At 52.9% G+C, this 26,903-nt stretch overlaps 2 protein-coding genes and 1 long non-coding RNA gene across 9 annotated transcripts in view; 1 reads left to right on the top strand and 2 right to left on the bottom strand.

The window, feature by feature from the left end:
• The window catches only part of DGCR8 (DGCR8 microprocessor complex subunit), a 36,605-nt gene extending 23,700 nt beyond the window's left edge, over positions 1–12,905 (bottom strand). For 2 of the 3 annotated variants that reach the window (XM_072803478.1, XM_072803477.1), the window contains exons 1-6: positions 12,750–12,905; positions 7,015–8,015; positions 6,380–6,539; positions 3,849–3,991; positions 3,404–3,686; positions 765–962 (exon numbers count right to left, since the gene is read on the bottom strand). In XM_072803478.1, the coding sequence (XP_072659579.1) occupies positions 765–962; positions 3,404–3,686; positions 3,849–3,991; positions 6,380–6,539; positions 7,015–7,734 (1,504 nt within the window). In that variant the 5' untranslated portion in view covers positions 7,735–8,015; positions 12,750–12,905. Of the gene's footprint in view, positions 1–404; positions 507–764; positions 963–3,403; positions 3,687–3,848; positions 3,992–6,379; positions 6,540–7,014; positions 8,016–12,749 lie in introns of all 3 variants that reach the window. The other variant, XM_072803476.1, reaches the window with a different exon arrangement.
• Positions 12,906–13,055: 150 nt separating this feature from the next.
• On the top strand, positions 13,056–14,646 carry LOC140619697 (uncharacterized). The gene is made up of 2 exons (XR_012019530.1): positions 13,056–13,349; positions 13,395–14,646. It is a non-coding gene; the product is annotated as an uncharacterized lncRNA (long non-coding RNA).
• Positions 14,647–17,436: 2,790 nt separating this feature from the next.
• TANGO2 (transport and golgi organization 2 homolog) overlaps positions 17,437–26,903 on the bottom strand; it is a 38,347-nt gene continuing 28,880 nt past the window's right edge. For all 5 annotated transcript variants that reach the window (XM_072803513.1, XM_072803512.1, XM_072803514.1 and 2 more), the window contains 4 exons: positions 25,009–25,079; positions 21,552–21,705; positions 20,094–20,198; positions 17,437–18,504 (listed from right to left, as the gene is read on the bottom strand). In XM_072803513.1, the coding sequence (XP_072659614.1) occupies positions 18,384–18,504; positions 20,094–20,198; positions 21,552–21,705; positions 25,009–25,079 (451 nt within the window). In that variant the 3' untranslated portion in view covers positions 17,437–18,383. The remainder of the gene's footprint in view (positions 18,505–20,093; positions 20,199–21,551; positions 21,706–25,008; positions 25,080–26,903) is intronic.

Below are 26,903 nucleotides of genomic sequence, written 5' to 3' on the forward strand. Positions count from 1 at the left end.
AAGGGGAAGACAAACTGGTTTTCACAAAAGTGTGATGAGGAAGGCCACAGGAGACGGCTGGTGGGAAGCACAGGCCTGAGGCCCCTTCATCCACTGGGGGGGGCAGGCTGAGGGGGGAACAGGTGGAGACACAGCAGGAGGTCCTTTCTCAGAGCAAGGGAAGAGAGGACAGTGTGGGTGGGGGGGGAATATGGACAGAGGAAGAGGGAGGCAGGGGCATTTGCCCTCGGATGGGATAAACTGCTGTGAAAACGACCCCCCACCTACAGCATGCTTTTCCCTGCCCTGCCCTTTCACCTCTTAACCCAGCACAGTGGGGTTACTGGTCAGTTCCCGCCTCCCCAGCCATGACCCCAGCAAGGTGTAGGATTCTTCAGGGCTGAGGGAGGGGAGGTCAAACTTACCACATTCAAAGAAATTATAAACAGGGCGGACCTTGAGGACGCGCTGCATGTACTCGTGCAGGATGCAGACCTCGGACTTCCCATTGGGATTAATGACAAACTCTGTGACAAGAAGGCCTAACTCAGCAACAGCGTGAGGACCTGCCGCAAGCTAGCACTTGGGACCTGACACCATCCAAGTTAGCGACTCACTGAATTAGGGGCTCATGACCGTGAACGGAGTACACCTCTGCATTCATAAGGTAAACGTAAGCTCTGAGATAAATACAACTTACACACAAAGCATACATTCTACGACCATCAAGTAAAACAACAGTATAACCAATCTGCCAAAGATAAAATCTACATGCCCCAACTCACCTTTCTTTGTGGGTGCATCCTGCACAGACAGAGTGATGAGCTTCTGATTGGCCGGCAGGATGGGCCTCTCAGACTCTGCCTGTTTCCGTTTCATTTCTCGGTTAAACTGCCGCCGCTCGGCCCAAGTCCTGAATTTCTTCACAGTGACTTGCTCAAAATCAAAACGCTTTTCCAGGTAGTTCCGAAATTCCTCAAGATCTGTGTGGATTTATCAGAGAACAAAATTGCTAACGTCCAACCTAAGAGTTATGTTTCCGGGCAGCCCAGGTGGCGCAGCAGTTTAGCGCCACCTGCAGCTTGGGGTGTGATCCTGGGGACCCGGGATCAAGTCCCACGTCAGGCTCCCTGTGTGGAGCCTGCTTCTCCCTCTGCCTGTGTCTCTATGAATAAATAAAATCTTAAAGAAAAAAAAAAAGAGTTATGTTTCCTCTGTCCAGGGAGTAGGATGGTGATGGGCTGCCCATCAAACAGGTCCCACCCATGCCATTCCCATTCCCCTTTTCCTGAAATCTTGGGCAAAGAAAGCAAAGAATCACGTCCTTTCACTCAAATTACTCAGGCAGGTCCCTATGGACAAATTTTTGCGATGCTTTTAATTTTTTTGAAACAAAAAGAAGAAAAAAGAAAAAAGCTTTAAAAAACTCCACAAAACTCAGGATGGCCTTCAAGACTTTTCTATCAAAACAAGTACCACAGCAGTGGAAGTACTGTGTACCCTGCGCTCTCCCCTCCAGCCACCTGGCTGCCTGCACACTCAGCAACACACCCAGGAAGCTGGGGGGGCTCATACCTGTCATGCCTCTTTGCAACAGCTCCTGGCCCAGCCCCACTGCTTACCACCCATCTCTAATTCAATGAATTTCCAAGGGGCCTCCAGCTTTTAATGTTGTACACTAGCCTTCTCTCTCCCAGGATATCCTAGACGGCCACATCACCCTCACTGGTTTTTGACTCAAGTGTCAGCTCTGAGGCAGGGACGCTTGTGGCTTACGCCCAGCCCTAAGAGCAGCACCTGTGGATGTGGAGGGGGTGGTTCATGTGTAAGACTGAGGAATACGTAGTTAAAACTCAAGGCTGTGAAATCTGCACCCGCTTAATAATACACCAAAACCAGGGATGCCTGGGTGGCTCAGCAGTTGAGCGTCTGCCTTTGGCTCAGGGCGTGATCCCGGAGTCCCGGCACTGAGTCCCACATTGGGCTTCCTGCATAGAGCCTGCTTCTTCCTCCGCCTACATCTCTGCTTCTCTCTTGCTCTCTCTCTCTGTAGCTCTCATGAATAAATAACTAAAACATTTAAAAATAATAATAATACACTAAAACCTCGTATTTCTTTACACATTACCGCAGGGAAGTGAATCTAGAAACAAGCGGTCACTTCTCCCGAGGGAGTAAAGTTAGAAGTGAAAAGCAGATGTTTTCAGAAAAACAGGAACTCATTCAGGTGTTCCATGTGCATAAAAGATGAATTTGGACAAAAACCAATACGTTGAAGTCTTAAAGCAAAAGCTCCCTTCCAGCTGGGTCCTGAGAAAAGCCGACTGACACACTGACAGAAGACAGGGGAAGCTGATGTGGATGCCGAGGGAGGCAACGGGGAGGCAGGTCAGGAGAAGACGGCAGTCTGTCTGTGGGGGAAGCTGAGGGCCAGTGTCAGACCCTGCCTTTCCCCAGATGCCTGAGGTTCCAACCGGCCCTCTCCACAGAGGCCGCCCCTCTCTGGGGCACCTTCCCCACTCTCAGCAGTGGTGTCACTCCAATCCCCTCTCCAGCTTTTCTAGGCTCCTCACCCCTATGAGTTACGAGGAAGGCTGGGCAGCAACATTCAGACAATATCCAAATAGCAATAACCAAAAATCCTGAAAACACAAAGTCCTCTTTGAAAGAGATTCAGCAGGTGGGCTGAGAGAGGTCTGCTACCATGCCACCACTGTAGAGATAACTGAGACTTGCATGGGTAGGCCTAAGCTAAAAGACACAGGAGAGAGGAGAAACACCGACACACAATCAAAAGCAATTGTGGGGTTGAAGTGGGAAATGTCTGCAGAATGGTGGCTGTCTCCCAGTACTAAGTCTGTGGATCAAAGCAGCTCATTCTGAGCGTATCAAAACAGCTCAGGGGACCCTCCAGGTGGCTCAGCGGTTTAGCGCTTGCCTTCAGCCCAGGGCGTGATCCCAGAGTCCCGAGATCGAGTCCCACGTCGGGCTCCCTGCATGGAGCCTGCTTCTCCCTCTGCCTGTGTCTCTTTGTGTTTCTCATGAATAAATAAAATCTTAAAAAAAAAAAAAAAGCCGATCAAAACAATGCCACATGAGCACCTCCTACTGAAAAACCAAGATTTCAGGAAAGGTCACGTAAGTAACCAGAGAAAAATGCCATTCTGCGTTGACAGTAGCCATCTTCATGGCACAACCAGCCATGTAGGGCCTGCAGACCTAGGCAGGTTCTAAGATCAGGGAGGCAGACGTTTCCAACCACATGAGTGGAAAAGGTCTCTAGAAGTCCCTTCCTCACAGACAAAACCAGGAATAGGTGGCCTTCAGCAGAAGAAATGTGATGCCAGGGAAGGTGTGGAGTGCAGCCAAATCCCTGCAGATGGATCCCAGCCAGCAAGGAAGAAAGTTCACCCCAGAAACTTACCAACCGATTCATCTTTGCACACCTCAACCTTGGCCTTCACCTGCCCCAGGGCCCCAGGGGCAGCCTCAGCCCCCAGTGGGTCCTTCTCATCCAGGGCCCCTGAGTCAGCTCCGATGGAGTCGGGCTCTTCCAGAGGGAACTCCAACTCTGCAGATCGGCTCAGGGGCTTGACAGGAGACACTTCCCCACTGGGGGCGAGTTCACTGTTTTGCTCTCTTTCCTCATTGTCCTTCATTTTCTTATAATGCAGACAAGGAATGCTGCTCAGAGGAGGATCATGTTTCTGTGGGTAGTGAAATTGCAACAAAGATTACAAGGATGACCCCAAAGCTCTGAATATCTGAAGCCTTCCACTTGCCTCTGCCTGGCTACCATGCAAACACAACATGTGCATGTTCAGTCTGCAAACTTACAAGACTAAATTCATGACTGATGCATCCCCTACCCGTATGCTTCCCGTTCCCAGGAAGTACGGCCTGGACCAGGTGACCACCCGAGACTCTCTGTGTAGGTACACGGGGACTCCAGAGTTATGGAATGTCATGATCCACCCGTCGGGCAATGGTTCTGTAGGAGGACGGCCACGACCTGCACAGAAGACAAGACCATCCCCCAATCACTTCAAAAGCACACTGAGTTGTAGAGAGGTCTTCAAACTTATGACACATGGCAGATAAAAATAGTAAAGTCAACCAAGGACTAAAAAGAACGAACCTCTAAGAACTAGAAGAGTAGGGAAGTACCCCAACCTCCACCAGAGCTTCTGCCAGCCCCGCCTACGACTCAGACCTCCCATGCATGAAACTCTGCTCTCAATTGTTGTGCTTGTTTATATGGCTCCAACCCAGAGAAAAGTTCCCCCTCAACAGCAGAAAGCTGTCTATCTTGTTCACTGCTGTACTCTCGGGCCTAGAACAATATGTGGTGCACGAAAGTGCCTGGGAAAGGGTCTGCAAGACATGAGTCCCAGCCTCAGCTGTTATCTGCATAGCTACAGGCATGATGAACATCAATCCCTCACTGGCTGCCTTGGCTGTGGCCAGAGGCACCCCAGGGGCTGAGTAAGCTTTGCTAATACATTGCATGTCTGCTGTCCACTGTTCCCTGTGACTAGATAACAAGTGTTCATTGTACCCAAGCTGCACACTCTCCCCAGCCCGTGAAACACTACCTCCAATTTCTACATTTCTAAATCAGTTTTAAGACACTACTCCCAATCCTTTACAGGCAGTCATAGAGAAAAAGCTCAAGACTTGTTACTCACTTGACACCTGCCACTGGCAGGCCTGGTAACTAGGAAAAACACAAAGATTTAACTGAAACTTAATGCTCTTACAGGAATTGGGAGCAAGTACAGAATTTAGGACAAAAGAAACAAGCAAATGAAATCTAAAAAACATACACATAATGAAATGGCCTAAGTGACTCTCACGGAAAAGGGAGTAGCATCCCAGGGTCAGGTCCCTACCCGGCTGTGCTAACTCCTGGCCTGACCTCAGAACACAACAATACTGGCTGTGACCCTGAGGAGGGAGCACTACAAGTCAGAGGAGCATAGACAATGTTAGACACTCTGCCCTACCCAGGGTAGAGTCAAGGAGCTGCCTTACAGCAGCTGTGGGCTAAGTCAGGACAAGGAGAAGCAAACAAAATGCAAGCAAAGTACAACATGGGACACAGGTGCATGTGAGCCATTCATTTGTGACAACTGCAGTCAGAAAGTTGGCCCAGCCGTCAAAGCTCACATGCAGCTCACACGTAGCCTGTGAGTCTGAGGCCCATGCTGTAGCTCCTAGGAGGCAGCACTCTGGGGTAGGTTGCCAGGTGGGTGAGGTGGAACAGAAGGCTGCAGAGGGAAAGACACAGCAGTGCCCAGTGCTGGCAGGCCCACTGGCATGCCTGTAGTCATGGCCAGGCATACTGTGAACCTGTGGGCCGCTCAGGATGGACAAGGCTTTGTTTGCTCAGACTGCTGAAACCACAGGAAATACTGTGAACCTGTGGGCCGCTCAGGATGGACAAGGCTTTGTTTGCTCAGACTGCTGAAACCACAGGAAAAGTACAAAGCAGACCTTCTGGAGGTAAAGTAAAGCCTGCCCCCACATGTCTTCCCAGAAGCTGAAGCGCCCCAGACTTACCCCATCTACGGCTGATAAACCCAACGCCCATCCTGTTCCCACCACTAGCTAACATGGGCAGACACATGTGGCACCCAGTACAGCCAAACTGGCCACTCTGCATTGGGACACTGCACATCACCTGCCCCTCAATTTCCTCCCATCATGCCACCTTCTGCACCCCAGACCTCAGCCTAAGGTTTCAACTATGTGCCCGAGTCCCTGGCATATCTGTTCAGCCCCTTCCCATTGCCCAATCCCCAGCCCAACATCTCCACGTGGACACTCACAGGCAACTCCAGGCCAGGAAAAGATAGAAACTGACACCGACTGCTCCCAGATCTGCAGCACACTGGCAAAGGAGTAGCATGGGCACAGCTCTGGATGCCTCCCAACTGCTCCACCCACCACCCCCAAATCCAAATACAGCTTTGGAATACCTTCATCCCTACCACAGGAGCTCCCACCTGTCCACCTAAAGTACACACACCATGCTGCAGCCATAGGAGTTGTACTTTTAGAGGAATGCTGCACCCACTTCTGGCCTTGGCCTTTAGTTGCCCATCTTGTCATCTCTGAATAACAGCATTCCCCCTCCTCACCCCATCAAAGTGCCCTCCCCACTCTCCACGACACCAGCTGCTCTATGGTGTGTATCCACAGCAAACACTACAATCTGCACCCAGGTCATCATGCATCTGGTGCATCCTTGTGTCTTGTCTGTTTCCCCCTCATCACGTGTGCCCATCCTCCCTCAAACATGTGCCCACTGCCCAGACCACTGCCTGGCACCCAAGGGCTCTTAAACCTGTACTTCTGCCACCCCACAAACACACTACTTTCTGACTGGCTGACTTACTTTTTAGCACAGTTTTAATCTTGGTCATCATTGGCTGCACACTTGTCTCTCCGTCAGATGGATGGTCACTGTCTCCCCCATATTTCTCCTCCATTCGCCTCTTTTTGGGAGCACAAAGGCCCTCCTCCAACAGAGCATCGACATCGTTGTCAAAATCATCCTGCAAAACACGCTGTTCAGACACCACGGCCCCCAGAGCCTGCATTCCTGTACCGTAGGCAAGCTTAACAGCATTAGTGAGAACACACACAGAAATGAGGCACTCTCAAGTGGGGGCCTAGGTATGCCTTTATGTTGCGTGATCATCTGAAAAACAAACAGGAAGAAACTGACAACTGCAACCAACACACTTGATGCTTGGTACAGGTGCACATGCCACCAGGAAGCGTTTCTCGGGAGCACCTTCCAACTCAGGTTGCATAGAAGGTACAAGGTCGACTGCTCAGCCAAACCTTTCATTAGAAAAATGTAAACACCTGGACTTCTTACAGCCTTTTCTCTTCCACATTAACATTATTCCACCTCATATGGGTTTTTTTTCCTCTGCAACATCAGCTTTCAAAAGATGCTGCAGTTCCCAACACCTCTCTTTGGGTTTTGTTAAGAGTGCTCCAAAGGAGGGGTTGCCGACATACCTCATAGGAGAAGTTCAAGGCCTCTTCATCCACTCTGTCTCTCTGCACGATTGCTTTAGCCGTGAACCCGCCTGCTCCTTCTTCATCTAGCTCCAAATTGTCAGTAAAATCTTCTAACTCATCGAGCACTGCGTACTCCACTCTCTTTTCCTGATCCAGCTCATTCTCCTCATCCTTCTTATCAGCACTCTCACCCCCTACACCTACCCCATTCCCAACACTCCCGCCAAAGGGACAAGCATGCACATCTCCACTGACAGGGCTAAGGGCCAGACCGCACTCTGCACGAGCGTCGCGCTCCACTCCTGTGTACAGCACCTTCCTGTCCTTACTCCTGCAGCTCTCGGTAAAGCTCACGCTAATCTTTACATCCTTAAGCAACTTAAGGTCAGGGGAGAACTTCCGGACCGCAGGTGCGTGCCGGGCGGTGCGCGGGCTGTGGCCACTACAGTTCGGGTCTATGAGGAGGCGGGCCTTAGAGAAGGATCCTTTGGAGAGAAGAGAAGCTCCGTAGAAGTTGAGCGGGTCCTCAGCAGGGGGTTCGGCCTGTCCATCACCACCAGAGCCAACGTCCATTACCTCTGCATCACTGGACGTTTGCAGGGGAGGTGGTGGAGACTGTTCACGGGGCAGCGCTTGGAGGGGGCAAGCTCGGTTCTCCATCACCGCTTCTCCTGCGGGCTCACGCGGGAGAGGAGAGGGACTCTCATATGTCTCCATAGTAAAAGTGGTTAAGACTATTTTAAAAGACCAGAGTTTTAAAAAACCTTACATAAATCTATACAGCTAACATGCACAAGTCCGTTGAGACCCGGGTGCCGTCCTGCCCGCGCTGCACACGCTGGCGGCTTAGTCAAGCTGGCCACATTGCTCTTTTCATTAATGTAGACAGCTTTTAGAACCACTGCCTCAATTATTGGAAATCACAATGCACTCAGCTTAAATGACTGACGACTAAGCGAGTCTGTCTTCATGCCAAAGTGGCACCTTTCTTCTTCCACCTGCAAAGAGATTTAAAAACATCGTCACAAAATGACAGAAACCTTCTGCTTCCCTGGTATTGAGTCAAGTGCCATTAACGATGCAGTAAAGAACTTAAAATACTACTGCCTTAGACAAACTTCTAGGCTTCAAAACAAACTAACTCTACGTTCTTCCTTCAGAACCTGAATTATGATTTTAGTTCCAAGTTAAATTACTTAATTGTCCACTGTAATTCCTACTTCAGAAGCACAAAAAAAAGTATTATCTTAAGGCTCAAAAAAGACTTTTAAAAACTGGGTTAAGCTTCACCGCAGCATTCCCCTAACTCAATTTATTCGGTAAGCAAGCTCGCGGTGCAAGGCTGCCCTTTCCAGAACACACATAAGGTGTGTGGCCTCCCTCTGGCCATCAGAGCGACATGGATCCACTCACCTGCTAGGGCTGGGTCAGTCAGAGGGTGAGGGCGAGTGCGAGACCCTCAGCTCAACTCTGCAGCACTAGGGCCTCAGAGGTACGGCCAGGCGCTCTGCTACCCAGGGACCCCAGGACTGTCCTGGGCCCACAAGGTGGCACGTGGACCAGGACAGTGATGCAGCGTGCTGAGGTCGCCAGAGGTGGCGTGGTTCTGTTCCCGGTAGAGGAGGGGGGAGGTTGTTGTGGGGAAGGGAACCTGGCCAGGGTTGGTACGGGGAGCCTCAGGAGACAGCTGGAGCCAAGGCACAGGAAGTCCTGGGGGCCATCTGGAGCCTGGCTCCATCCTAGGGGCAATAAGGATCCACCAAAGGTGAAGTGATTCCCATGCCATAATTCAGTCCCTATTTAGAAAAGGAGACTGACAATTGTGCCAGGCCCAGTGCCTAAGCCCAAGGCATAGAGGGCAGTCCTCCAGGCCAGAGCACAAAGGTGTGAAAGAGGCTCTGTTGACAGGGCTGGAGCCCTCAAGAACAGTAAAGACATAGAACTGACCACACTGCTGACCGGGTAGAGGTGGAGAGCAGAGACAAGAGGGAACTGAAGGCGAATGAAGCTTCTCCCCTGGAGGGATACACGTGTTCCAGCATTCAGGCAGGAGCCTGCAGAGGAGAACGGATGGAGCCTCCAGGCAGACCTGTCCAACAGGTGCTGAGGCCACAGCTCTGGAGCTGTGACTGGCCCAGAAACAGAAGGCCAGAACACATCAGCGAGGTGGTAGTCACCAAAACCACAGGAGAGAGGCTGCCCAGAGAGGCAACACAGACCAAGAAGAGGGTTGAGGATGCAACTCTGGGAAGCTTCCCTTCAGAGAAAGGACAAAAAAGGGATGACATGAAAAGGCAGGTCAGAGGGACAATCCAAAAACCCAGAGGTCTGCAGGACAGCCGGGCATCAAAGCAGGAGAAGCACGTGCAGACACAAATGTGTATGCAAACACACTCCCACACCATGCAGACACACACACGCATGAACATGCCATGCACACGGGTGCAGATACACACATGCATGCCCATGCCCACACAAGGCAGGCCTGACTGGCTGCATGGATAGAACAGAAGACAGCAGACATCACACATTTAAGAAGTCTACAGCGAAGGAGTAGAGCGTGGTGGTTGCACTTTCAAGGAGACACAACATAAAAACCAGAGACTTGTTTAGATTTGACTAATTCAACCAAATTCACTGGTCTATTCTAAGGGATGTACTACCATGAAAAAGAGACAAGGTCCCCACCACCTGGACACAGCTGGAAAGGCAATGACCCCTGAGCTATTTTCTAGATTCCTAAATTCAATGGGAATTTAACACAATACTTCCCCCAAAGGTGTATTTGTCAAAAGTGCTGAAGATCAAGGGAATAAAGCATACAGATAACAAGACTCAGAACCAAGGTAAACGCTAAGGAGGCTGCAGTTGAACAGGCATGAGGAGCACCAAGTGAAATAAGGCCAGTCTCCTGGCAACCAACAAAGATCGTTTCAGAGAAGGAGAGACAGGTCAGCATGTCCAGTGCTACAGAACACAGACAGAAATCAGGACCAAAACCTTCAGTTTCTGGTAGGTCTGTAGAGATACTAGGAAGAGCCAATCTGTGATTCTGGTGGCTGAAGGGGGGCGGGGGTGTTAAAAACAAAGGGTGGTACAGGATGGGGACACCTGCTACCCACATTAAAAGACCAAGCAGCTGCCAGCATCAAAGCACAAAGCAAAGATGATAATGACAACAATGCAGGGAGGCCTGGAAGAGGTGCAGAGGGTGGGGTCAGGAACTGTAGAGAAAAAGTGTTCCTTCTCCCTGGGAGATCAGGAAAGTCCACCCAGCCCCAGAGGGCAGCAGCTCAAGGCTGAGCTCCGCAGGAGGGCCCTCCTTATCAAGTGCCTTACTTTCCCTGGTAAGCTTACTCTACTCATTCAACAAGTGTTTGCTGAACACTTTCCATGTGGCATACGTACCATTCTAGAGGCTAAGGACACAAAATGGACAAATTCCTGCCCCACAGAGCTCACTTTTTTTAGTAGGAGAGATGGACAAACAACAAATAGGAAAAGCTGAGGAGTATTCAAGAGAAAACAAAACAAGGAGTTGGGGGGGAGGGGAGGCAGCTTCAGAAAGGGCAGACGGCAAGGGCTGCACAGCCAGAGTCCATCTGAAGGCAGCAGAGAGTAAGCTAGGGGGGTAGGAGGAGACATTCCAGGTGGCGGAAGAGCAAAGACCCTGGGGTAGAAGTGTAGTGCAGCAGGTGAAAGCAACGTGCTGAGGGGGAGTGAGACCAGGACTGTGGCCTTTAAGAGATGGGCAACTGGACAGGAGGGTCCAAGCAGTGAGGTTGAATGATCCAAGGACAGCAATAGCAGCCAGCCTTCAGCCAGGCCCTGCTCTAAGAGTGTTACGCATTTTCACTCACCGGTTCTCAGAGAGCACTGAGAGAATGGAAGGACAGAAAGGTTAAGCAACTTGCTCAAGGTCACACAGCTATAAAGTAGTAAAGCTGCTTTATCACCCAGGCAAGCTGGTTCCTCTGCTCACTTCCCCAGTTTTACACTATCTTACGTTTTTAAGAACCATTCTGTGTCCAAAAAAACTATCATGGGCGAGTGGGGGAAGGAGCAAGGGTGAGAGCAAAGAGAAGAATTAAGAGGCTCACCAGGCAGTTCAAAATAGCACATTAAACTGGAGGTGGTAAGAAATGGTCCTGAGTGTTGCACGGAAGCCTAAGAGAGGAATCCGGGTGACCCTAAATCATGAACAGAGCTGTCATGCATTGAGGTGGTGAAGGCATCATGAGAAGTGGTGTGGGGTGGGTGAAGATAAGGTTTTAGGTTTGGACATTGATACTTGGCATCAAAGTAACATATGGAGATATGGAAAAGACAGCAGCTCAGACAGGAGGCCAGGGCTGGAGAAGGTGATTGGAGATGTGAAGGAGAGAGGGCATTGAAGCTGGATGAGACCACCAAAAGGGGAAGGGCAGCTACTAAGAGGGACCAAGACCAGGTAATGCAGTGAGATTCCCGTTTTCTACCACCAAGGTCACGGTCGTTTTATAAAACAATCCCCAGGAAGTGCGCTACAGAGTGCCTGGCCATCAAGGGCTCAAAGGACTCTTCCACCAGCAGCCTCACTGCTGCTTCAGCTGACTGAACACACGGATGCAAACCTTGCTTGCCAAGGGGACTGTAAGCCAGCAGCAGACTCGCAGCAGGCTCCCCTGGATCCCTAGCAGGTGGGGTAAATCCAACAGGCTTGGACAGCACCCTTCACTCAAGTCCACTTGCTGGGGTGGCATCGAGGCCCTGGCGTTCATGTCCAGGGCTGGGGCTGGTGCCTTTCGGTCAAGCCTCTCACACTGCAGCCTCCCGCCCAACCCAGCAGCAGTATGACCTCATCCACTCCTTTTGTCATCCTCCAATAGGCCTCACATCCTGTACTCACAGGCGCACTGCTGACTGGCCATTCACTCCCTTTGGTGAGGGACAGCCTGCGGCAGGGTCTGGGCCACTGTGCCTGAGGCCCCTGACTGGGAGTCCAGGCTTCGGCCAGGAAACAGGGTCGGCCAGGAAACAGGGTCTCCGCTGGGTGGCTGGCCTCTCAGAGTCACCAGCCCTAGCCTGGACTGCCGTGCATCAGGTAACGAGGTACATGCAAGCATGCAGAACAGCAAATCAGGCTCCTACCACGAGCAACCCAAGTCCACCGAATAATAATACTTGACAGGTATTACTATCAACAGGTTGCAACCTTCCATTCGTTGCTACGACCATTGTTACAACAAAACCACATCCCGCTTCCCTACGTGACGTTCAATCCATGAGCATTTGGCGGAGGAAAGACTTGGGCGACTTCTCAGATTTCCCAAACTGTTACGCCCGGCAGGATCCTGGGCGAGCACTAGCCGCGTTCATACCTTTCCCGCCTGAAAGCGCCGCTACGGCTCCGGCCCGCAGAGCGAGGGGCCTGCTCATCCCCGCGCAGAGCCACCGGCGTCGGCGCCACCCGAGCCCGGGGCCCGCCCCCACGGCCGGACCCCCGCCCCCCCACGGCGGGACCCCCGCCCCGCGTCCTCCGAGGCCCGCGGCCATGATGCTTCACAAAGGCCGGGACTCCGCGTGGCCGCCCCGCCTCGCGCCCTCGTGCCCCGCCCCGCCCCAGCCCGCCGCCCGGGAACCTCAGCCCTCGGCCCGGGAAGGAGGGAGGGGAAGGGCGCGCCCTCGCGCAGAGGCCGCGGCGCCCGCCCGCCCGCCCGGCCCGCGGGGCGCCCCTCGCGCCCCGCACCTACCTCCGGCGCCCGCGGCCTGCCCGAGCTGCCCGCAGCCCGACCAAAGCACGGAGACCCTCACGGCCTAGCCGCCACGGCCGCCGCCGCCGCCATCTAGGAAGGCCACCAAGCTCTCTCCGGTCGGCGGGACCCGCCTGCCGCGCGGGGCGAGCGGAGGGCGGGCCTTGGCGACTCGCGGCCAATCCCCGCGCGCGGCCGCCCCGCATTGGGGGAACCGCGCAGCGGGCTGTGGAGGCCGCCAATCGGCGGCGCGTGGCGCTCGCGGCCACGGCACGCGGCCCAATAGCGCGGCCGCGCGGGCGGGACCAGGCGCTCAGGCCGCGGCCGCGCTAACGGTCGCCGCCGGGGCGGGGCTCGCCGCGCGGGGGGCGGCGGCCGCGAAGAGCGCCGGGAACGGGGAGCGCGGGGAATGCCGGGAACAGGAGAGCGCGGGAAGCGCGGGGAATGCCGGGAAGGGGGAGCGCGGGGCATGCCGGGAACGGGAGCGCGCGCGAGGCGCCGAGACGCCGGCGGCGCGGAGGACGCCGGGAGCTGAAGTCGCCTTTGTGGTCTACGTGGTGCGGACGAGAGCGGACGTGTGTGCGTGCACACACACAGGAGGCCGTACGCGTGCGTGCAGACACCACACACCGACACACACCGGAGGCCGTACGCGTGCGTGCAGATAGACCCTCAGACACACATACACGCTCAGACAAACCACACACACAGGAGGCTGTACGTGTGCATACATATACACAGAGACATAGACAACCACATCCGTCACACAGGCACACAACACACACACACACACACACACACAGGCATTACACGTTTCCAGTTAAAAGCATTAAGCATAATCATTAGGATAAAAGGACAAATAGGCTGAACTGTCCCGCATCTTTCCACTTGCTAGTGCCATTTCAAGAACCTCAGAAAAGGAGGGTATGAGTAAATGGACAGAGGCAGCTCTTCCTTAAACCAGAATTCCAGTAAATAAATGCAAAAGGAATGGTGGAAGTAGAAAATTTCCCTTTTGGCAGCCTGCACAAACCTGCTGCGGACAGAAATCATGGATGCTGAAATAGCAGGCAGAAGTATGAGAATTGGCAGCAAGTTTTTTTGTTGCTTTACAGAGTTGCAAAGTTTCTCCCCAAGGTGCTAATTGCAAACGTAAAATAGTAACTGCAGTGGAGAAAACCCTGAAAGACCCCACCTAACCAAGTGATCAAGGTGACCAGCAAACGTATACGGATACAAACATATCAGATTTATACCTTAAAAACGTACGCTATCTCGTATACTAAGGATACCTCGCTGAAAACAAAGACAAAAGTCAGCTCCAGTAAAGGCTCGTGTTGTGGGCCTCCTGAGAAGGACATGCATATGCATCACCTGTGGCTATTTCTACCCAAAAAGCAAAATCTGAATACAGAAAGACCAGACAAACCCAAATGACGGACATTCTACCAAAACGCTGGCAGGTGCTCTTCAAGTGTCAAGATCATTCAAGTCAAAGATACACTGAGGAGCTGTCTTTGACTACCGGAGACACACCTAAGTGTGATATGGGACTTGGACCCTGGATTGGAACCTGGCTCAGGAGAGGGATATAAGTGTGACAACTGGTAAAATTCAAATCAGGTTTGTAAATTAGCTGGTGGTATTGTATCAATGCTAACTTCCTGATTGTAGTCATTTTACTGTGGCTCGAGGGAACTGGGTAAAGGACACTGGAATGTTTTGTTCTATTTTTTTCAAGTTTTTAGTAAGTTGAATTCATTTCAAAATGAAAAGATGTCACAGGTGAGGAAGTCGGAGGCCCATCCAGGCCCTTTCCTCCTTTCCTGCCCCTTGCTGTTCACCTGGCTGCCCCAGTGGTCAGCACCAGGCACTTCACAATAAAAATGTGACCAAGCCCCATGAGGTTCTGGCTTCTGGACTGGGCCAGAGGAGGCCAGTCTCCCTGTGGCTAAGTGGTCAGAGCTCATGGGAATCCTTGGCATGCCGCCATCCAGCCCTAGCGAACTCTCCACATTTTTTGCTTGGTGAGTTGCCTCAGACTTGAGACCTCAGACCAACACACTACAGCTGGCCTCCCATACAGCCTTCCCACATGACATCCCCACAGTCCCCATCCGACTCCAGCCTCAGGTGGATGCCTAGAAGCTGAAACTCTAGCCCTAGCTGAGGGAGGAAACTTTTCCCTTTGGAATCCTGTGTTTCCACCTGAGCCCAGTCTCTGCTAAAGGGCCTGGATGATGCTATCTGCTGGCAGATGAGGCCAAAAGATCAGGTGTTGGTGGCAGGGCAAGGGTGGCCATGAGTGGGGAGGTGGGGGCAGTGTCTCTGCAGGCAGAAGACCAGGAGCCAGGACAAGCCTCAAGGCCAGGCTGCGTTCCTGGGCTGGTCCTGTTTACTCATACACTTGGCTTCCGTATCAGTCAGCTCCACACACCAGCGTCCATGCCAACACACTTCAGCTGGCTGTCTTAGAGCCAGAGAGCAGAAGCCCCTCATCTAGGAAGGGGCATCTGAAAAGGAGGTGAGTTCCCCATCCATTTGGGAAAAGAGAACCCATGTTGGGGACTCAGGAATCCAATGCATCTGATGACTAGCTAAACCATGCCAAGGTCAGGTCCAGGCCTTCCTGTGTGGCACGCCAGAAGCTTTTCTAGAAGGCACAGCTTCCTAGGGTCCCTCCTAATCACACAAGGGTCTCACTTCAAGGCTTAAATAAACGGGGACTTGGGAAGTGCAGCAATGTCATCATTGGTTCAAATGTCAACCTGGCCTGGGCATCGGGATAAAGTGATGGGCAAAAGAGGAACGATGGCCTTGCCTTGTGCCTCTCTCCTTCTGACAGAGACACACAGGAAACAATCAAGCAAAACACCTAGCATGTTACAGTGCTAACTGCTATGGAAAATAGAGCAGGGACCAAGGTAGGGCAGATTGCAGTTTTAGATGGGATGCCTCCCCACTTTACCAAAGAGCTGCAGGATGTGAAGGAGAGTGTGGTTTGGATATATGGGGAGAAGAGTTCTTCAACCAGAAGGGACAGCAAGTGCCAAGACCCTGGGGCAGAAGCTGTGCAGAAAGTGTTGCCAAGGACAGTGGCAGAGGCAAGATAAATGAGGTGATGGGAGGAGGGGCAGTGTAGGGCAGCCGGTGAAACCAAAGTGGGAGGACCATGAGCCTACAAGGGAAGACACCACAAGATGCACCTGTCCTCATCCTACTCCTTCCTGGCCTCATGGCTCTGCCTCCCTATCTGCCTGGGGACTGAGACACAGTTATGTTATCTCCCCAAGCTTCAATCTCCTCATCTGTAAAATGAAGCTCACAGTTGTATTAGTTAGCTAGAGCTGCCATTACAAAGCACCGCAAATGAATGGCTTAAACCACAGATATTTATCACCCCACAGTTCTGGAGGCCAGAAGTCCGAGGTCAAGGTGTTGGCAGGACCACGTTCCCTGTGAAAGCACCAAGAAAGGATCTGTTCGGCTCTCTCTCGCAGCTTCTGGTAGTTTCTTGGCATGAGATAGCCTAGCACCAGTCTTTATAGGGCATTCGGCCTGCATGCATGTCTGTCCCTGTGTTCAAACTTCCCCTTTTTTATAGGCACATCAGTCATACTGGATTAGAGCCCACCCTAATGACTTCATTTATCTCCATTACCTCTGTAAATACCCTAATAAGGTCACATTCTGATATACGGGGGCCAGGATGACAACATCTTTCAGGGGACACACAACCCACAACAACAGAATTACATGTTGGGCTGCCCCTTCTTCGGAGGGCTCAGGCACCTGGGGAGCCCAGGGCAGGCTGAGGGCAGGGGTAACCCTGTGTAGGCTCTCCCTGGGGTAAAGACAGACATCAGGGAAAGCTCCCCAGATGGCTGTACACCAGCCCCATGGTGCCCCTCGGGGGCAGATATGCCTGGCCAGGGTGGGTGCTGGTGTGGGACACTGAGGCAGATGAAGGGGATCAGCAGTGCCCAGGCTGAAAGCCTGGCCCGGTGTGGCTCAGCCAACAAGTGTGGGACGTGGGGCCAGTTTGCCCTGGCCTGGGGGGTATGGGCTATGCCACCACTGGGGACCCCCTTCAAACCTGACCATGCTCAAGCACTTTTCCTCTGAGTTTAAAGTGACCCAGAGAGGGCATCAGGCCCCTGAGGGGTACTCAGGTGGGAGGAGAGAAGGGTTGAGGCAAGTGGGGCCTGGTACAGGTCCACAACCTACCCCAAGCTGTCACTGGCCCTGAGAAGGCCAAGTTGCAGGTCAGCACTAGACACACATGGGACCCCTTGATGCTCAACCTGGGTGAGGGACAAGAACTCCCAGGTGCTTGCCCAAAACCAGGGTACTGCGGTTGACACGGACTCTACCTGCCCCCTTGCCCTGAAACCCATCCATTCCTACCATCCCCTGGCCTCCTCAGCCCAGCTCAGGAGGCCCTGTGACTGGCACCTGCCGTGTCCCATGCACACACACTCTTTCGAACCCCAGCCTCTGACCAAGGACAGACAGATGGACGGGGTGATGGACCTATGGTGCTCAGAAACCCATGAGCAAAAGAGGAACATGGGAAGAGGCTTGTTCTGGTGAGCGTGCCTTGGGAGCTCCTGCAGGCCAGGAAAGCAGCCCCGCTGACCCCTTGTACAGTTGTACCCCATCACACAAGGACCTGAAATGCACTGACTCACCACAGCCTTAGAGTTTTATTATCAAGGTCTCACATTCAAGTACAGATTTCTACGAAGTCTGACTCCCCAAGAAAAAGGGAAATAGCAAGGGTTGGCTGTGTCCCCTCGCTGAGAGGGCCTACCCAAGACCCATGACCCCACAATGGGCAGGTAGGTGCCTGACAGCCTACCAAGGTGCCCCAGCATACACAGGACCCCTGGTGCATCATGCAGGACCACCCCCTCCCCCTATGGGACCACTCCATGCACATATAAGACACCCCCCCAGAGCACAAAGGACCACCAACCAGCCTATGCTTCTGTTATGACAGTGGGTTTTCCTTGGGTTGTTCTCATTTCTCATTCCAAATGAGGCCTCTCCTCTCCAAGAGCAAGTCTAGTTGTCCAGAAGTGGACTATGCCCAGGAGAAGGAGAACCACTTTTAACCAAAAGTCTATATCCTTCTCTCTTGATCAAGGCAAAGACCCACTGGCCAGAAGCACCTGTGTGTGTGAGAGGCACGTCTCTGCCTGTCTAGCATGCATATGTGTGTATGCCCGGAACCGTGTGTGCATTTGAACATGTGTGCACCTATCTGTTGCCTGTACATGTGTATGCAGGTGTGCATGGTGCCTGTGCACCTACAGGTGTGCATGGAAACATGTGCCTTGAGTGTGTGCCTCTGTGCTTGGACAGGGGCAGGCCCAGGTGCCTTCACACACACACAGCACACCTGGGCCTGCCCCAGGCCTACTGTGGGACTCTGTCCCTCCCACCAGTGTAAGGGCAGACCCTGAGCTGGACACAAGGACACAGACAGGTCACAGAAACACTAGAGGGCCCTGGTCCTGGGGGATGCTGGACAAGTCACAGGAGTGCATGTGGCTATGGAAGGTTCCTATCCACACTGGTTCTTGAGGCAAGGCCTTCCAGGAGCCCAATGGCCACACCCAGGGAGAGGGGTTAGCTCTGCAGCTTGAACTCGTGGGTGCTGGTCTCCCAGCAGGAGGGGTCCTTGTCCAGCATGCTACGCTCTGTGAAGGTCACGTGCCCGTCTGCGTCCACGAGGATGACCGTGTTGGTTCTGAAAGAGAGCAGGGGGCCCGTGTTCAGCCCTCTGCCCTCAGCCCCCTGCCTGCCTGGCCGAGCCCCAAATGGGGCCTCTGTCACCAGGAACTGTCTCCTGTCCTCCCCCCACCACTACCCATCCCAAAGGTTCAGTGTACTTTCTTTCCTCCTGCCAGCCCTCCCCAAGGCCAATCCTCACTTTGTTGGTACCTGTCTCCTCCTGCGAGAGGGCAGGGACCAGGTGCCCAAGAAGCCCCAGTGCAGGCTGACACCCAGAGTGGGCACACACATGCTAAAGACTGGTGGTCCCAGTTGGGCCTAGACCCAGCAGCCACACACCTATCCAGGGAGCAGAACTGGCACTCTACCTCAAGCACATGAGTACCCGTGAGTATGTAACTCAGTCAAGAAAATAAGTCTGTGACACAGAAGCTTGAGAGAATTGATGCCCTGCCACCTGCCAAGAGAAAAGCCTGAGAATGGAAAGGCCACCATTCAGGCATACAATGCTCCGGCCCTGGAGCATCAGGGTTGGTCGTTGACACCACCCTGGTCCCGCCTACCATCCCATCCCCCAGATAGAGGGCTCTAAGCTGTCATTTTTTGGAGGGTGGAAGAAAGGTTGACTCAGGCCAACCTTAACTTGAAAACCAAACCTGTGACATCATCACGCACCCAGAGTACATGTGATATCACTGTGGCATCAGTCAGCACTTGTCACCACCCAGGCACCCCATCCCTGTGTCCTTGGTGGCCACGGGCCCCCAAGATCTTGGCCGAAACATCACAGTCTACTGCAGGTCACCAGCCAGGCTGGTGCCCACGGGGCCTGGTGCACGCCAAGTCTAGGCAGATGTTGCTGTGCATGAGGTCACAATCCGCCTCCAGGCTAGGTGGGCCAGGTGCGCAACAGCACTCCTAGAGCATCCTAGCTGGTCCAGTAGCCCACCCTCCTCTGTACATCCCAAACACCTTCAAGTACAGCATGTGGGCTACCCCAGACAGAACCATAAGGATGGGCTGGGTCTCCCAGACACACACAGCCAATCTTCCTCTGCCTCGGAGGGAGAGGGGCAGACAGGGAACTTGCTGGGACAGCAGACACCCGTTCAACAGCTTCTCCTTCCCAGGCATTCTCCCCTTGTGGCTGAGACCAGAAGTTGCCTTTTTCTTGGGCAATGTCCCCAGGCTGAGATGCCCTGGGGCAATGTCCCCAGGCTGAGATGCCTAATTCCTGCCCTGGTCACACAGAAAATGTAACAGACCCAAGGACACAGGGCGAAGGGGGTGGGGGGGAAGAGCTGGGCAGCGGGACCTCTGGGCCCCCGGGGATCTACCAACCCCGCGTGCATCCATAGCCATTCCAGGCCCCTCAAGACCGTGTAGGGAGCAGGAACAAGCCCAGAAGCCACTCCTGCAGTACCCCTGGGAGCCGACGAGCATTTCGTGCAAAACCATCAACTATGGTGTCTGCTGGCCCAACAGCCCCCCAGGCTAAAATGGCAGCTGCTTTTAGAGAGGGCAGAGGCTCTGGGATCCCTAGAGCTCAGGGAGGGCTGGGTTCCTCATGGGACAGGACTGAATGCACCCAGCAGCCCCTCGTACCTGGTGCCATAGCCCGGGCAGCGCACACACACAGCAGCATACTTGCTCAGAAAGGGCTGCACGTACTCCCTGCCCTGGTCCTCAATGGCCGGATCTGGCAGCTGCCTGGAAGGACAGAGGAGGGGTCACTGCCACCCGACCCACCCACCTGCAGCCCCACCTGCCATCCTCAAGGCCTGCAGTGCCCAAGGAGCCTACCAGCCTCACAAGGCAGTTGGAGGGGTCCAATGAGAGTGATTACCAGGCCAGCTTGTCCTGCTAGGGCTACCAGAAGCTTTCCCAGGATCCAGGGACAAGAGCACCTGTGAGCTAGGCACTGGGGAAGGGTCTGGGGGCTCCATCTGGTTAGAGCTGTACAAGGCCCCCCCAGGAAGGACAAAAACCGTCTCTCAGAGCAAACTCACCTTCCTGTCCTGGTGAGGTCTGAGTGGTTAGGGGTGCTGTGGGGCAGATGCCTGGCTGAGGGGTCACTGGCCACACACACACCCTGCCTACCCCAAGAGATACCCTATGGGCACCTCTCCATGTGACAGGAACCCACTCGAGCTCTGCAACTTGCCAGCCACTGAAGCTGGTGCTAGGACCACAGCTGTCAAAACAGCCAGGACCCCGTTTCAGGCCAGCAAGGATGACAGACAGTGACCAAGGGCCATGTGGACTTACAGCTGAGCATGGGACGCCGGGCCAGCCCAAGGAGGGCTTCCCTGAGGGACAGCTATGCTGGGGCTGAAGGTGCCCTGCTTCATGGTTCCAAAAGGAGACAGAGACTAAGCAAGGGACAGGGAGGGGTTCCAGCAGAAAGGAATGGGAGGCTGCTCATGGGGGCTCCTCTGAAGGGCTGCTGAGGCATCTGGGCAGGAGAGTGGCCTGGCCTGAGTATGGGCCACATTGTGGCATGGGAGGATGGTAGCTTGGCCAGCACCTCTGACCCCCAGCTGGGATGGCCAGGACATGCCGGGGGTGGCATCCTAGAGCAGGTATTGTGTGCAGAAGCCAATGGGGTACCTTAAAGGAAGTTGGGTCAGGAGCTCCTTTCCCCCAGGTGATTCCCAGGACAGGTGTGTCTATGCCACAGTACCAGTAGGACAATATGTAGGAAGGACAATTAACCCCCAGACATACTCCCAGGGTAGCTGCTTGCTTCTGGGGCACCTGGAGCTTTCTAGAATCCCCCACTAGTTGTGTGCAGACATAGGGAACCTCCAGCTACTCTCTGCCCCATACATGATCACATCAAGCCTCTGAGAACATTGAGTTTCCAAGTATACTGGTCCAGGAGGGGAGCAGTTAGGAGAGGAATGAAGAATAGCGTATCTATCAGGTTCCCGCTGGCTGAGGAGCTGGCCCCAGTCACCTCCTTGAGCCTCCCACGGCAGCACAGCCTGCCTGCCTGCCTCTACGTCCCAGGGCTAGAGGAGGAGAATACTCTGCTCGCCCCAGCATGATCTGCCCACTCACGCCTCGTCATTGTTGAGCACATTCAGGAGCTGGGCAATGAGGATGTCCTTGGGGAGTGCCTGGCTTCGCTCCACAGCTTCTAGGAAGAGCTGCTTCCCAAAGCACAGCTTCCTCCAGGGCGTCTCCAGCAGTGCATTGCTTAGTCCATAGGTCCCTGCAGAGAGGGGGACAAGCCAGCCAGTGCAGGGGCCCTGCTGTCGGAATTCAAGGTAAATGCCCACCCACCTGCACTGGGCAAGAGGCCAGGAGTATGGCCGAGGACACTGAGGCCAGGCCACCCCACACTGCAGCACTTTCTCTACGTGGATTCCTGACTTGTCTGTGTGGCAAGGAGTGAAGAACTCAACACAGCAGAGCACTCCCAGGATGCCTTGAGGCTCAAGTGCCAAGTACCAAGCATCCTTGATGGACAGAATAATAGAGGATCAACAACCTGAATTCCAAGTAGGCAGAAGAAGGGGAACCTCAAGAAGGAACCACCTCCCCATCTCACTCCTGTCTCTAAGCTAGGAAAAAGCTGTAAGGTATGGATCTGCCTGAGAAGGTCAAGGATGGGAAAATAGCCAACATCAGAATGGCCTCAACTCAATGGGAGGGGGCAGGGCCCCCCTCTACTCTATACTGGCCAGAACCCTGACGTGGAGAATGAGAGGGTCAGCGCAATTTTCTTAGAACAAGTTCACAGTGAGTGAAAAGAATGTGTGGCAAAAAAGTAAAGGGTTTCTCACTCACGGAAAACAAAAAACAAAAAAAACAACACTTGGCCTTGAAGTAGAGAGGCCCCTAGAGCCTCAGGCAGCAATGGCAGGTGAACTCAGAAGCATGGATCTTGAAAGATGCACTGAAGACAGGCTGCCACCACCCTCTGCTGCCATTCCTCACAGGGTGAGGATCCCGAGTCTGAGGTGATTGCAGCCACTTCCAAGGAAGACAGCCTTGGGTCCCCTGGGCCACCAGGCTGGGGTATCACTGTGTTTTATCCAGTAAGAGCAGCAGGGAAGACTACCCAGTGGTGGTCCTGGGCCCCTGGGCAGCCACATGCAAACACTGAAGTGGAATCTCTACCTCACACCATACATAAGAATTGACTCAAAATGTCCTGAAGCCTCTGAACCTTAAAGGCTGATGCTATAAACCTTAGAAGAACACACAGGAGAAAAGCTACCAGCTTTTGATTAGGCAGTGATTTCTTAAACATGACACCAAAAGCACGAACAACAACAAAAAAGAAATATATAAACTGGACTTCACCAAAATTCAAAATGTGCCTCAAACACATGAACAAAAAAGTGAAAAGAAAACCAACAGAAAGGCAGCCCTGGTAGCTCAGCGGTTTAGCGCCGCCTTCAGCCCAGGGTGTAATAATCCTGGAGACACATGATCGAGTCCCTCATCAGGCTCCCTGCATGGAGACTGCTTCTCTCTCTGCCTCTCTCTCTGTGTCTCTCTCATGAATAAATTTAAAAAAAGAAAAGAAAACCAACAGAAGGCAAGATAATTTTTGCAAATCATAAATCTGATACAAGACTGGTAGCTAGAATATATAAAGAACTACAACTTGGGGCACCCAGCTGGCTCTGTTGGAAGAGCATGCGACTCTTGATCTCAGGGTTTTAAGTTCCACCCCAGGTTGGACACAGAAATTACTAAAAAATAAAATCTTAAAAAAACAAAAAAAAACCCTACAACTCAAATATAAAAATAGAAACAAACCAATTTAAAAATAGGCAAAAGGGATCCCTGGGTGACGCAGCGGTTTGGCGCCTGCCTTTGGCCCAGGGCGCGATCCTGGAGACCCGGGATCAAATCCCACGTCGGGCTCCCGGTGCATGGAGCCTGCTTCTCCCTCTGCCTGTGTCTCTGCCTCTCTCTCTCTCTCTGTCTCTCTCTCTCTCTCTGACTATCATAAATAAATAAAGAAAAAAAAACATTAAAAAAAAAAACAGGCAAAGGATCTGAACGGGCAAAGGATCTGAATAGGCATCTCTTCAAAGAAGATATATAAATGACCTATAAGCACATGAAGAGATGCTCAACGTCTTTTGCCATCAGAGAAAGGCAAATCAAAATCACCACAAAACACTACTTCATACCCACTAGGATTGCCATAATCATAAAGATAGGCTCCTGGCTGGCTTCATCGGCAGAGCGTGAGACTCTTGATCTTGGGATTGTGAGTCTGAGCCCCACATTGGATGTAGAATTTTTTAATTTAAAAATATTAAGAAAAGAATAACTGCTAGTGAGGATGTGGAAAAACTGGAATCTCATATGCTGCTGGTGGGAACGTTAATGGTGCAACTGCTTTGGAAAATAGTTCAGCAGTTCCCCAAAGGGATTAGACGGTTACCTTACCATCTAGCACTTCCACTCCTAGGTATACACATGAGAGAGGGAAACACAGGTCCCCCCAAAAACTTTTTGACAAATGTTCACAGCGGCATGTTCCACAGTAGCCAAAAGTTGAAAACAACCCAAGGGTGGGTCCATCAACCAGATAAAAGGAAAAACAAAATGTAGACTATCTGGACTGGACAATGGAATATCATTTAGCCATAAAATGGAAATGGAGCCCTAATTTGTGATAATACAACCACAGACAGACCTTGAAAACATTGTGCTAAGAAGCCAGTCACAAAAGGCCACATATTGGATGACTGTGCTTATACGAAACGTCCAGAATAAGCACGTCCAGAGAGACAGAAAGTAGGTTAGTGGTTACCTGGGTCTGAGGGGTAGAGGGGACAGGTGGGGGGGTGACTGCTAATGGGGACAAGGGTTTCTCTTTGGAGTGAAAATGTCACGGAATTCAGTCGCAGTGAGAGCTGCTCACCTTTGCAGATAGACTCTGATCTTCTGAATGGTATAGTTTAAGTGAGTAGGTTGTATGATATGTGAGTTACATCTCAAGAAAGCTGTTATTTTAAAAGTGACATGATTTTTAAAAAGTGACATGACTGGAGAAACAAGCTCAGGGAAACAACACAATGTATCTGAAATGACCTCGCTCCCTCCCTTCCACTTTCCCTCTCTCTGTCCCGTCCTTTTCTCCCTTTGGCAGAAAACAAGCATCTCCAGTCACAGAATCTCAGGCACTGAGATCTGAGACAAAGCATCACAGGAGTGGTTTCCAGATGCTTCCACAAAGGCCTCTGGGCCAAGGTATAGAATTGGGGGTAGGAGGGGCCTCCATGTCCTATTGTGGACACAGTTTCAGTTCTCAGTTCTCTCCAGGCAGTCATGGGCTCAGCACTAGGGGAAGGTGGCCTTGGCTGTGGACAGCCTGATATGTGGACCAGGCGTAGGCCATGGGCCTCTAAGGGGCCATAAGGTACACAAATGGCCAAAGAGCATAATCCCAGGAGAGAAATGTGACAGGGACCTAGTCTCTGAAAAGTACAGAAGTGTCACCATAGAAGCCACCCCTATCTGTCGCCACCCACCAGAGCAGGCTTACCTGGTGCCAGGACTACTGGCTCGGGCTCCCCCCGGTTTCCATAGTAGCAAATGACATCTCCCTTCTCTGTGCTGTGGACAGAAGAAAGGGTCAGATGGGAGCCATGAGGCATCCAAATCTCTCACTGCCTGGCAGTCTCCACAGTCCCATCCCCAGCACAGGGACAATGACTCGCTGCAACTAGGACAGGAGCTAGTCAGGGCCCCAGCCTCTCAAGGACCTCACTGGTAGGATCCTGGAGACCCCTGGCTCCTGACACCCAGCTCACCACAGAGACCACTGGCCTGGGAACATCCTGGGAGGGGCAGCATCTAAAAGACCCCCCCCCCACCCGCCTCACCACTTGCCCCCGTGGTACAGGTACTCGCAGGCTATGTGCATTAATAACTGCAATGTACCCGCAGCCACCAGTCCCCACCCCGCCACAAGCTATCTCTGGAACACCTCCAGACACAGTGGGATGCCCCAGGGTAAAAGAGGCTTCTGAACAAAGCACCAAAGATCACATTTGCCTACTTTTATGTGCTGAGTGTGCATTTGAAAATAGTTCAAAATGCTCAGATCTAAAAATGTTCCCATTTCTAAATACCATAGTAAATCTTCCTGCTAGAGGAATTGCCTTCTCTGCAAACTAGAGAAGGACTCTTTCTGGCCTGTGAGCTGCCCTCCTGTAGGTGCAGAGAATGCCACCCATGGGACCTGAGCCTCCAGGATGAACCACTGCAAAGAAAGGGCTGGGTGGGGCTGCCAGGGAGTCCCTCCGCTGTGTCCACTCTGGCCCCAAATGACTTCACATTCTGCTCATGTTCTTGCTCCCCACAGCCCCTAGCTCATTTCTTAAGACATCTGGCTAATGACTTCAGAAATTTTGTTTATAGGAAAAAAACTAGAAAGCATGAAGACTCGTGGGTTGGACATCCACTCCTGCCGTGCTTGGTCAGGGACCAGCCACAACAGTGATGAGGCTCTCTTCTTCTTGACCCCGACTTCCTCCAGGCACCTACCACTGGGGCTGCTTGCTGACCAGACTCCTTCCACCTCCAGGCCTCAGCCCTCCACAGCTGGCCCTTGGGCATAACCCACTTGGTTGCCCTGGCCACCACCTGTCCTTGAGGGCTGTGTCTAGGGAGCCCCTGTGGCCCCAGAAGCCAGGAGACCTGTTCAGGCATTGAGGGGCCCAAACTCACCTGCAGGAGCCACCTGCCCATGCATGTGTCCACTCAGAGCATGGAGCCCTCGTCACCCAACCACTTGACATGGCTGCTGAGCACTGAATCCTGCTGGGCTACTAGTCTCCCAGACTGCATCAAATGTACAAAGAATGATCAGCAAAATGGTCCCTGGACAGAGGGAGCAAGGAAGGCACGGAACTTCCCCTCCAGGAGTGCCCATGGTGTGAAGGAGAGGGCCCTGGGCAGCAAATGCCTATGCCAGCACCACGTCCTCCCAAGGGCACTGCAGCCTCCACGTCAATATATCTACCCATGCAGCAGGAGTGGGGCTGAGCATGCTACATGCAGTGGACACTCAAGGCACAGTGGGCCTGGGACTCCTTGTGGAAAGAGGTAGGCTCAGGCCAGGTGTCTGGTCACAGGCCAATCACAGAGTACTGACCACTTCTCCTGGTGGAAGGTGACAACATCCACTGACCTCTGGGGCAGCAAGGGTACACGAGGGGAGGGCAGGAGGGAAGGAGGATGCATGCTCACTTCACTGAAGGACAAATTCACAAACTGCTGCAGTTCCAAGGCCGCATCTATAAAGTGCAAGTCCCCCAGGAGGGGGCACAGGACACCCCACCTGCCCTGTGGGGCTGTTCTCACCAATACCTGAATCCACCAGCCACTCCGTGAAGCCTGCTGTGAGAAATGCACGTGGGCCCTGGGGCATCAGAG

The sequence above is a fragment of the Canis lupus genome, chromosome 27 (genome assembly GCF_048164855.1).
Source record: "Canis lupus baileyi chromosome 27, mCanLup2.hap1, whole genome shotgun sequence".
Lineage (NCBI taxonomy): Eukaryota > Metazoa > Chordata > Mammalia > Carnivora > Canidae > Canis > Canis lupus.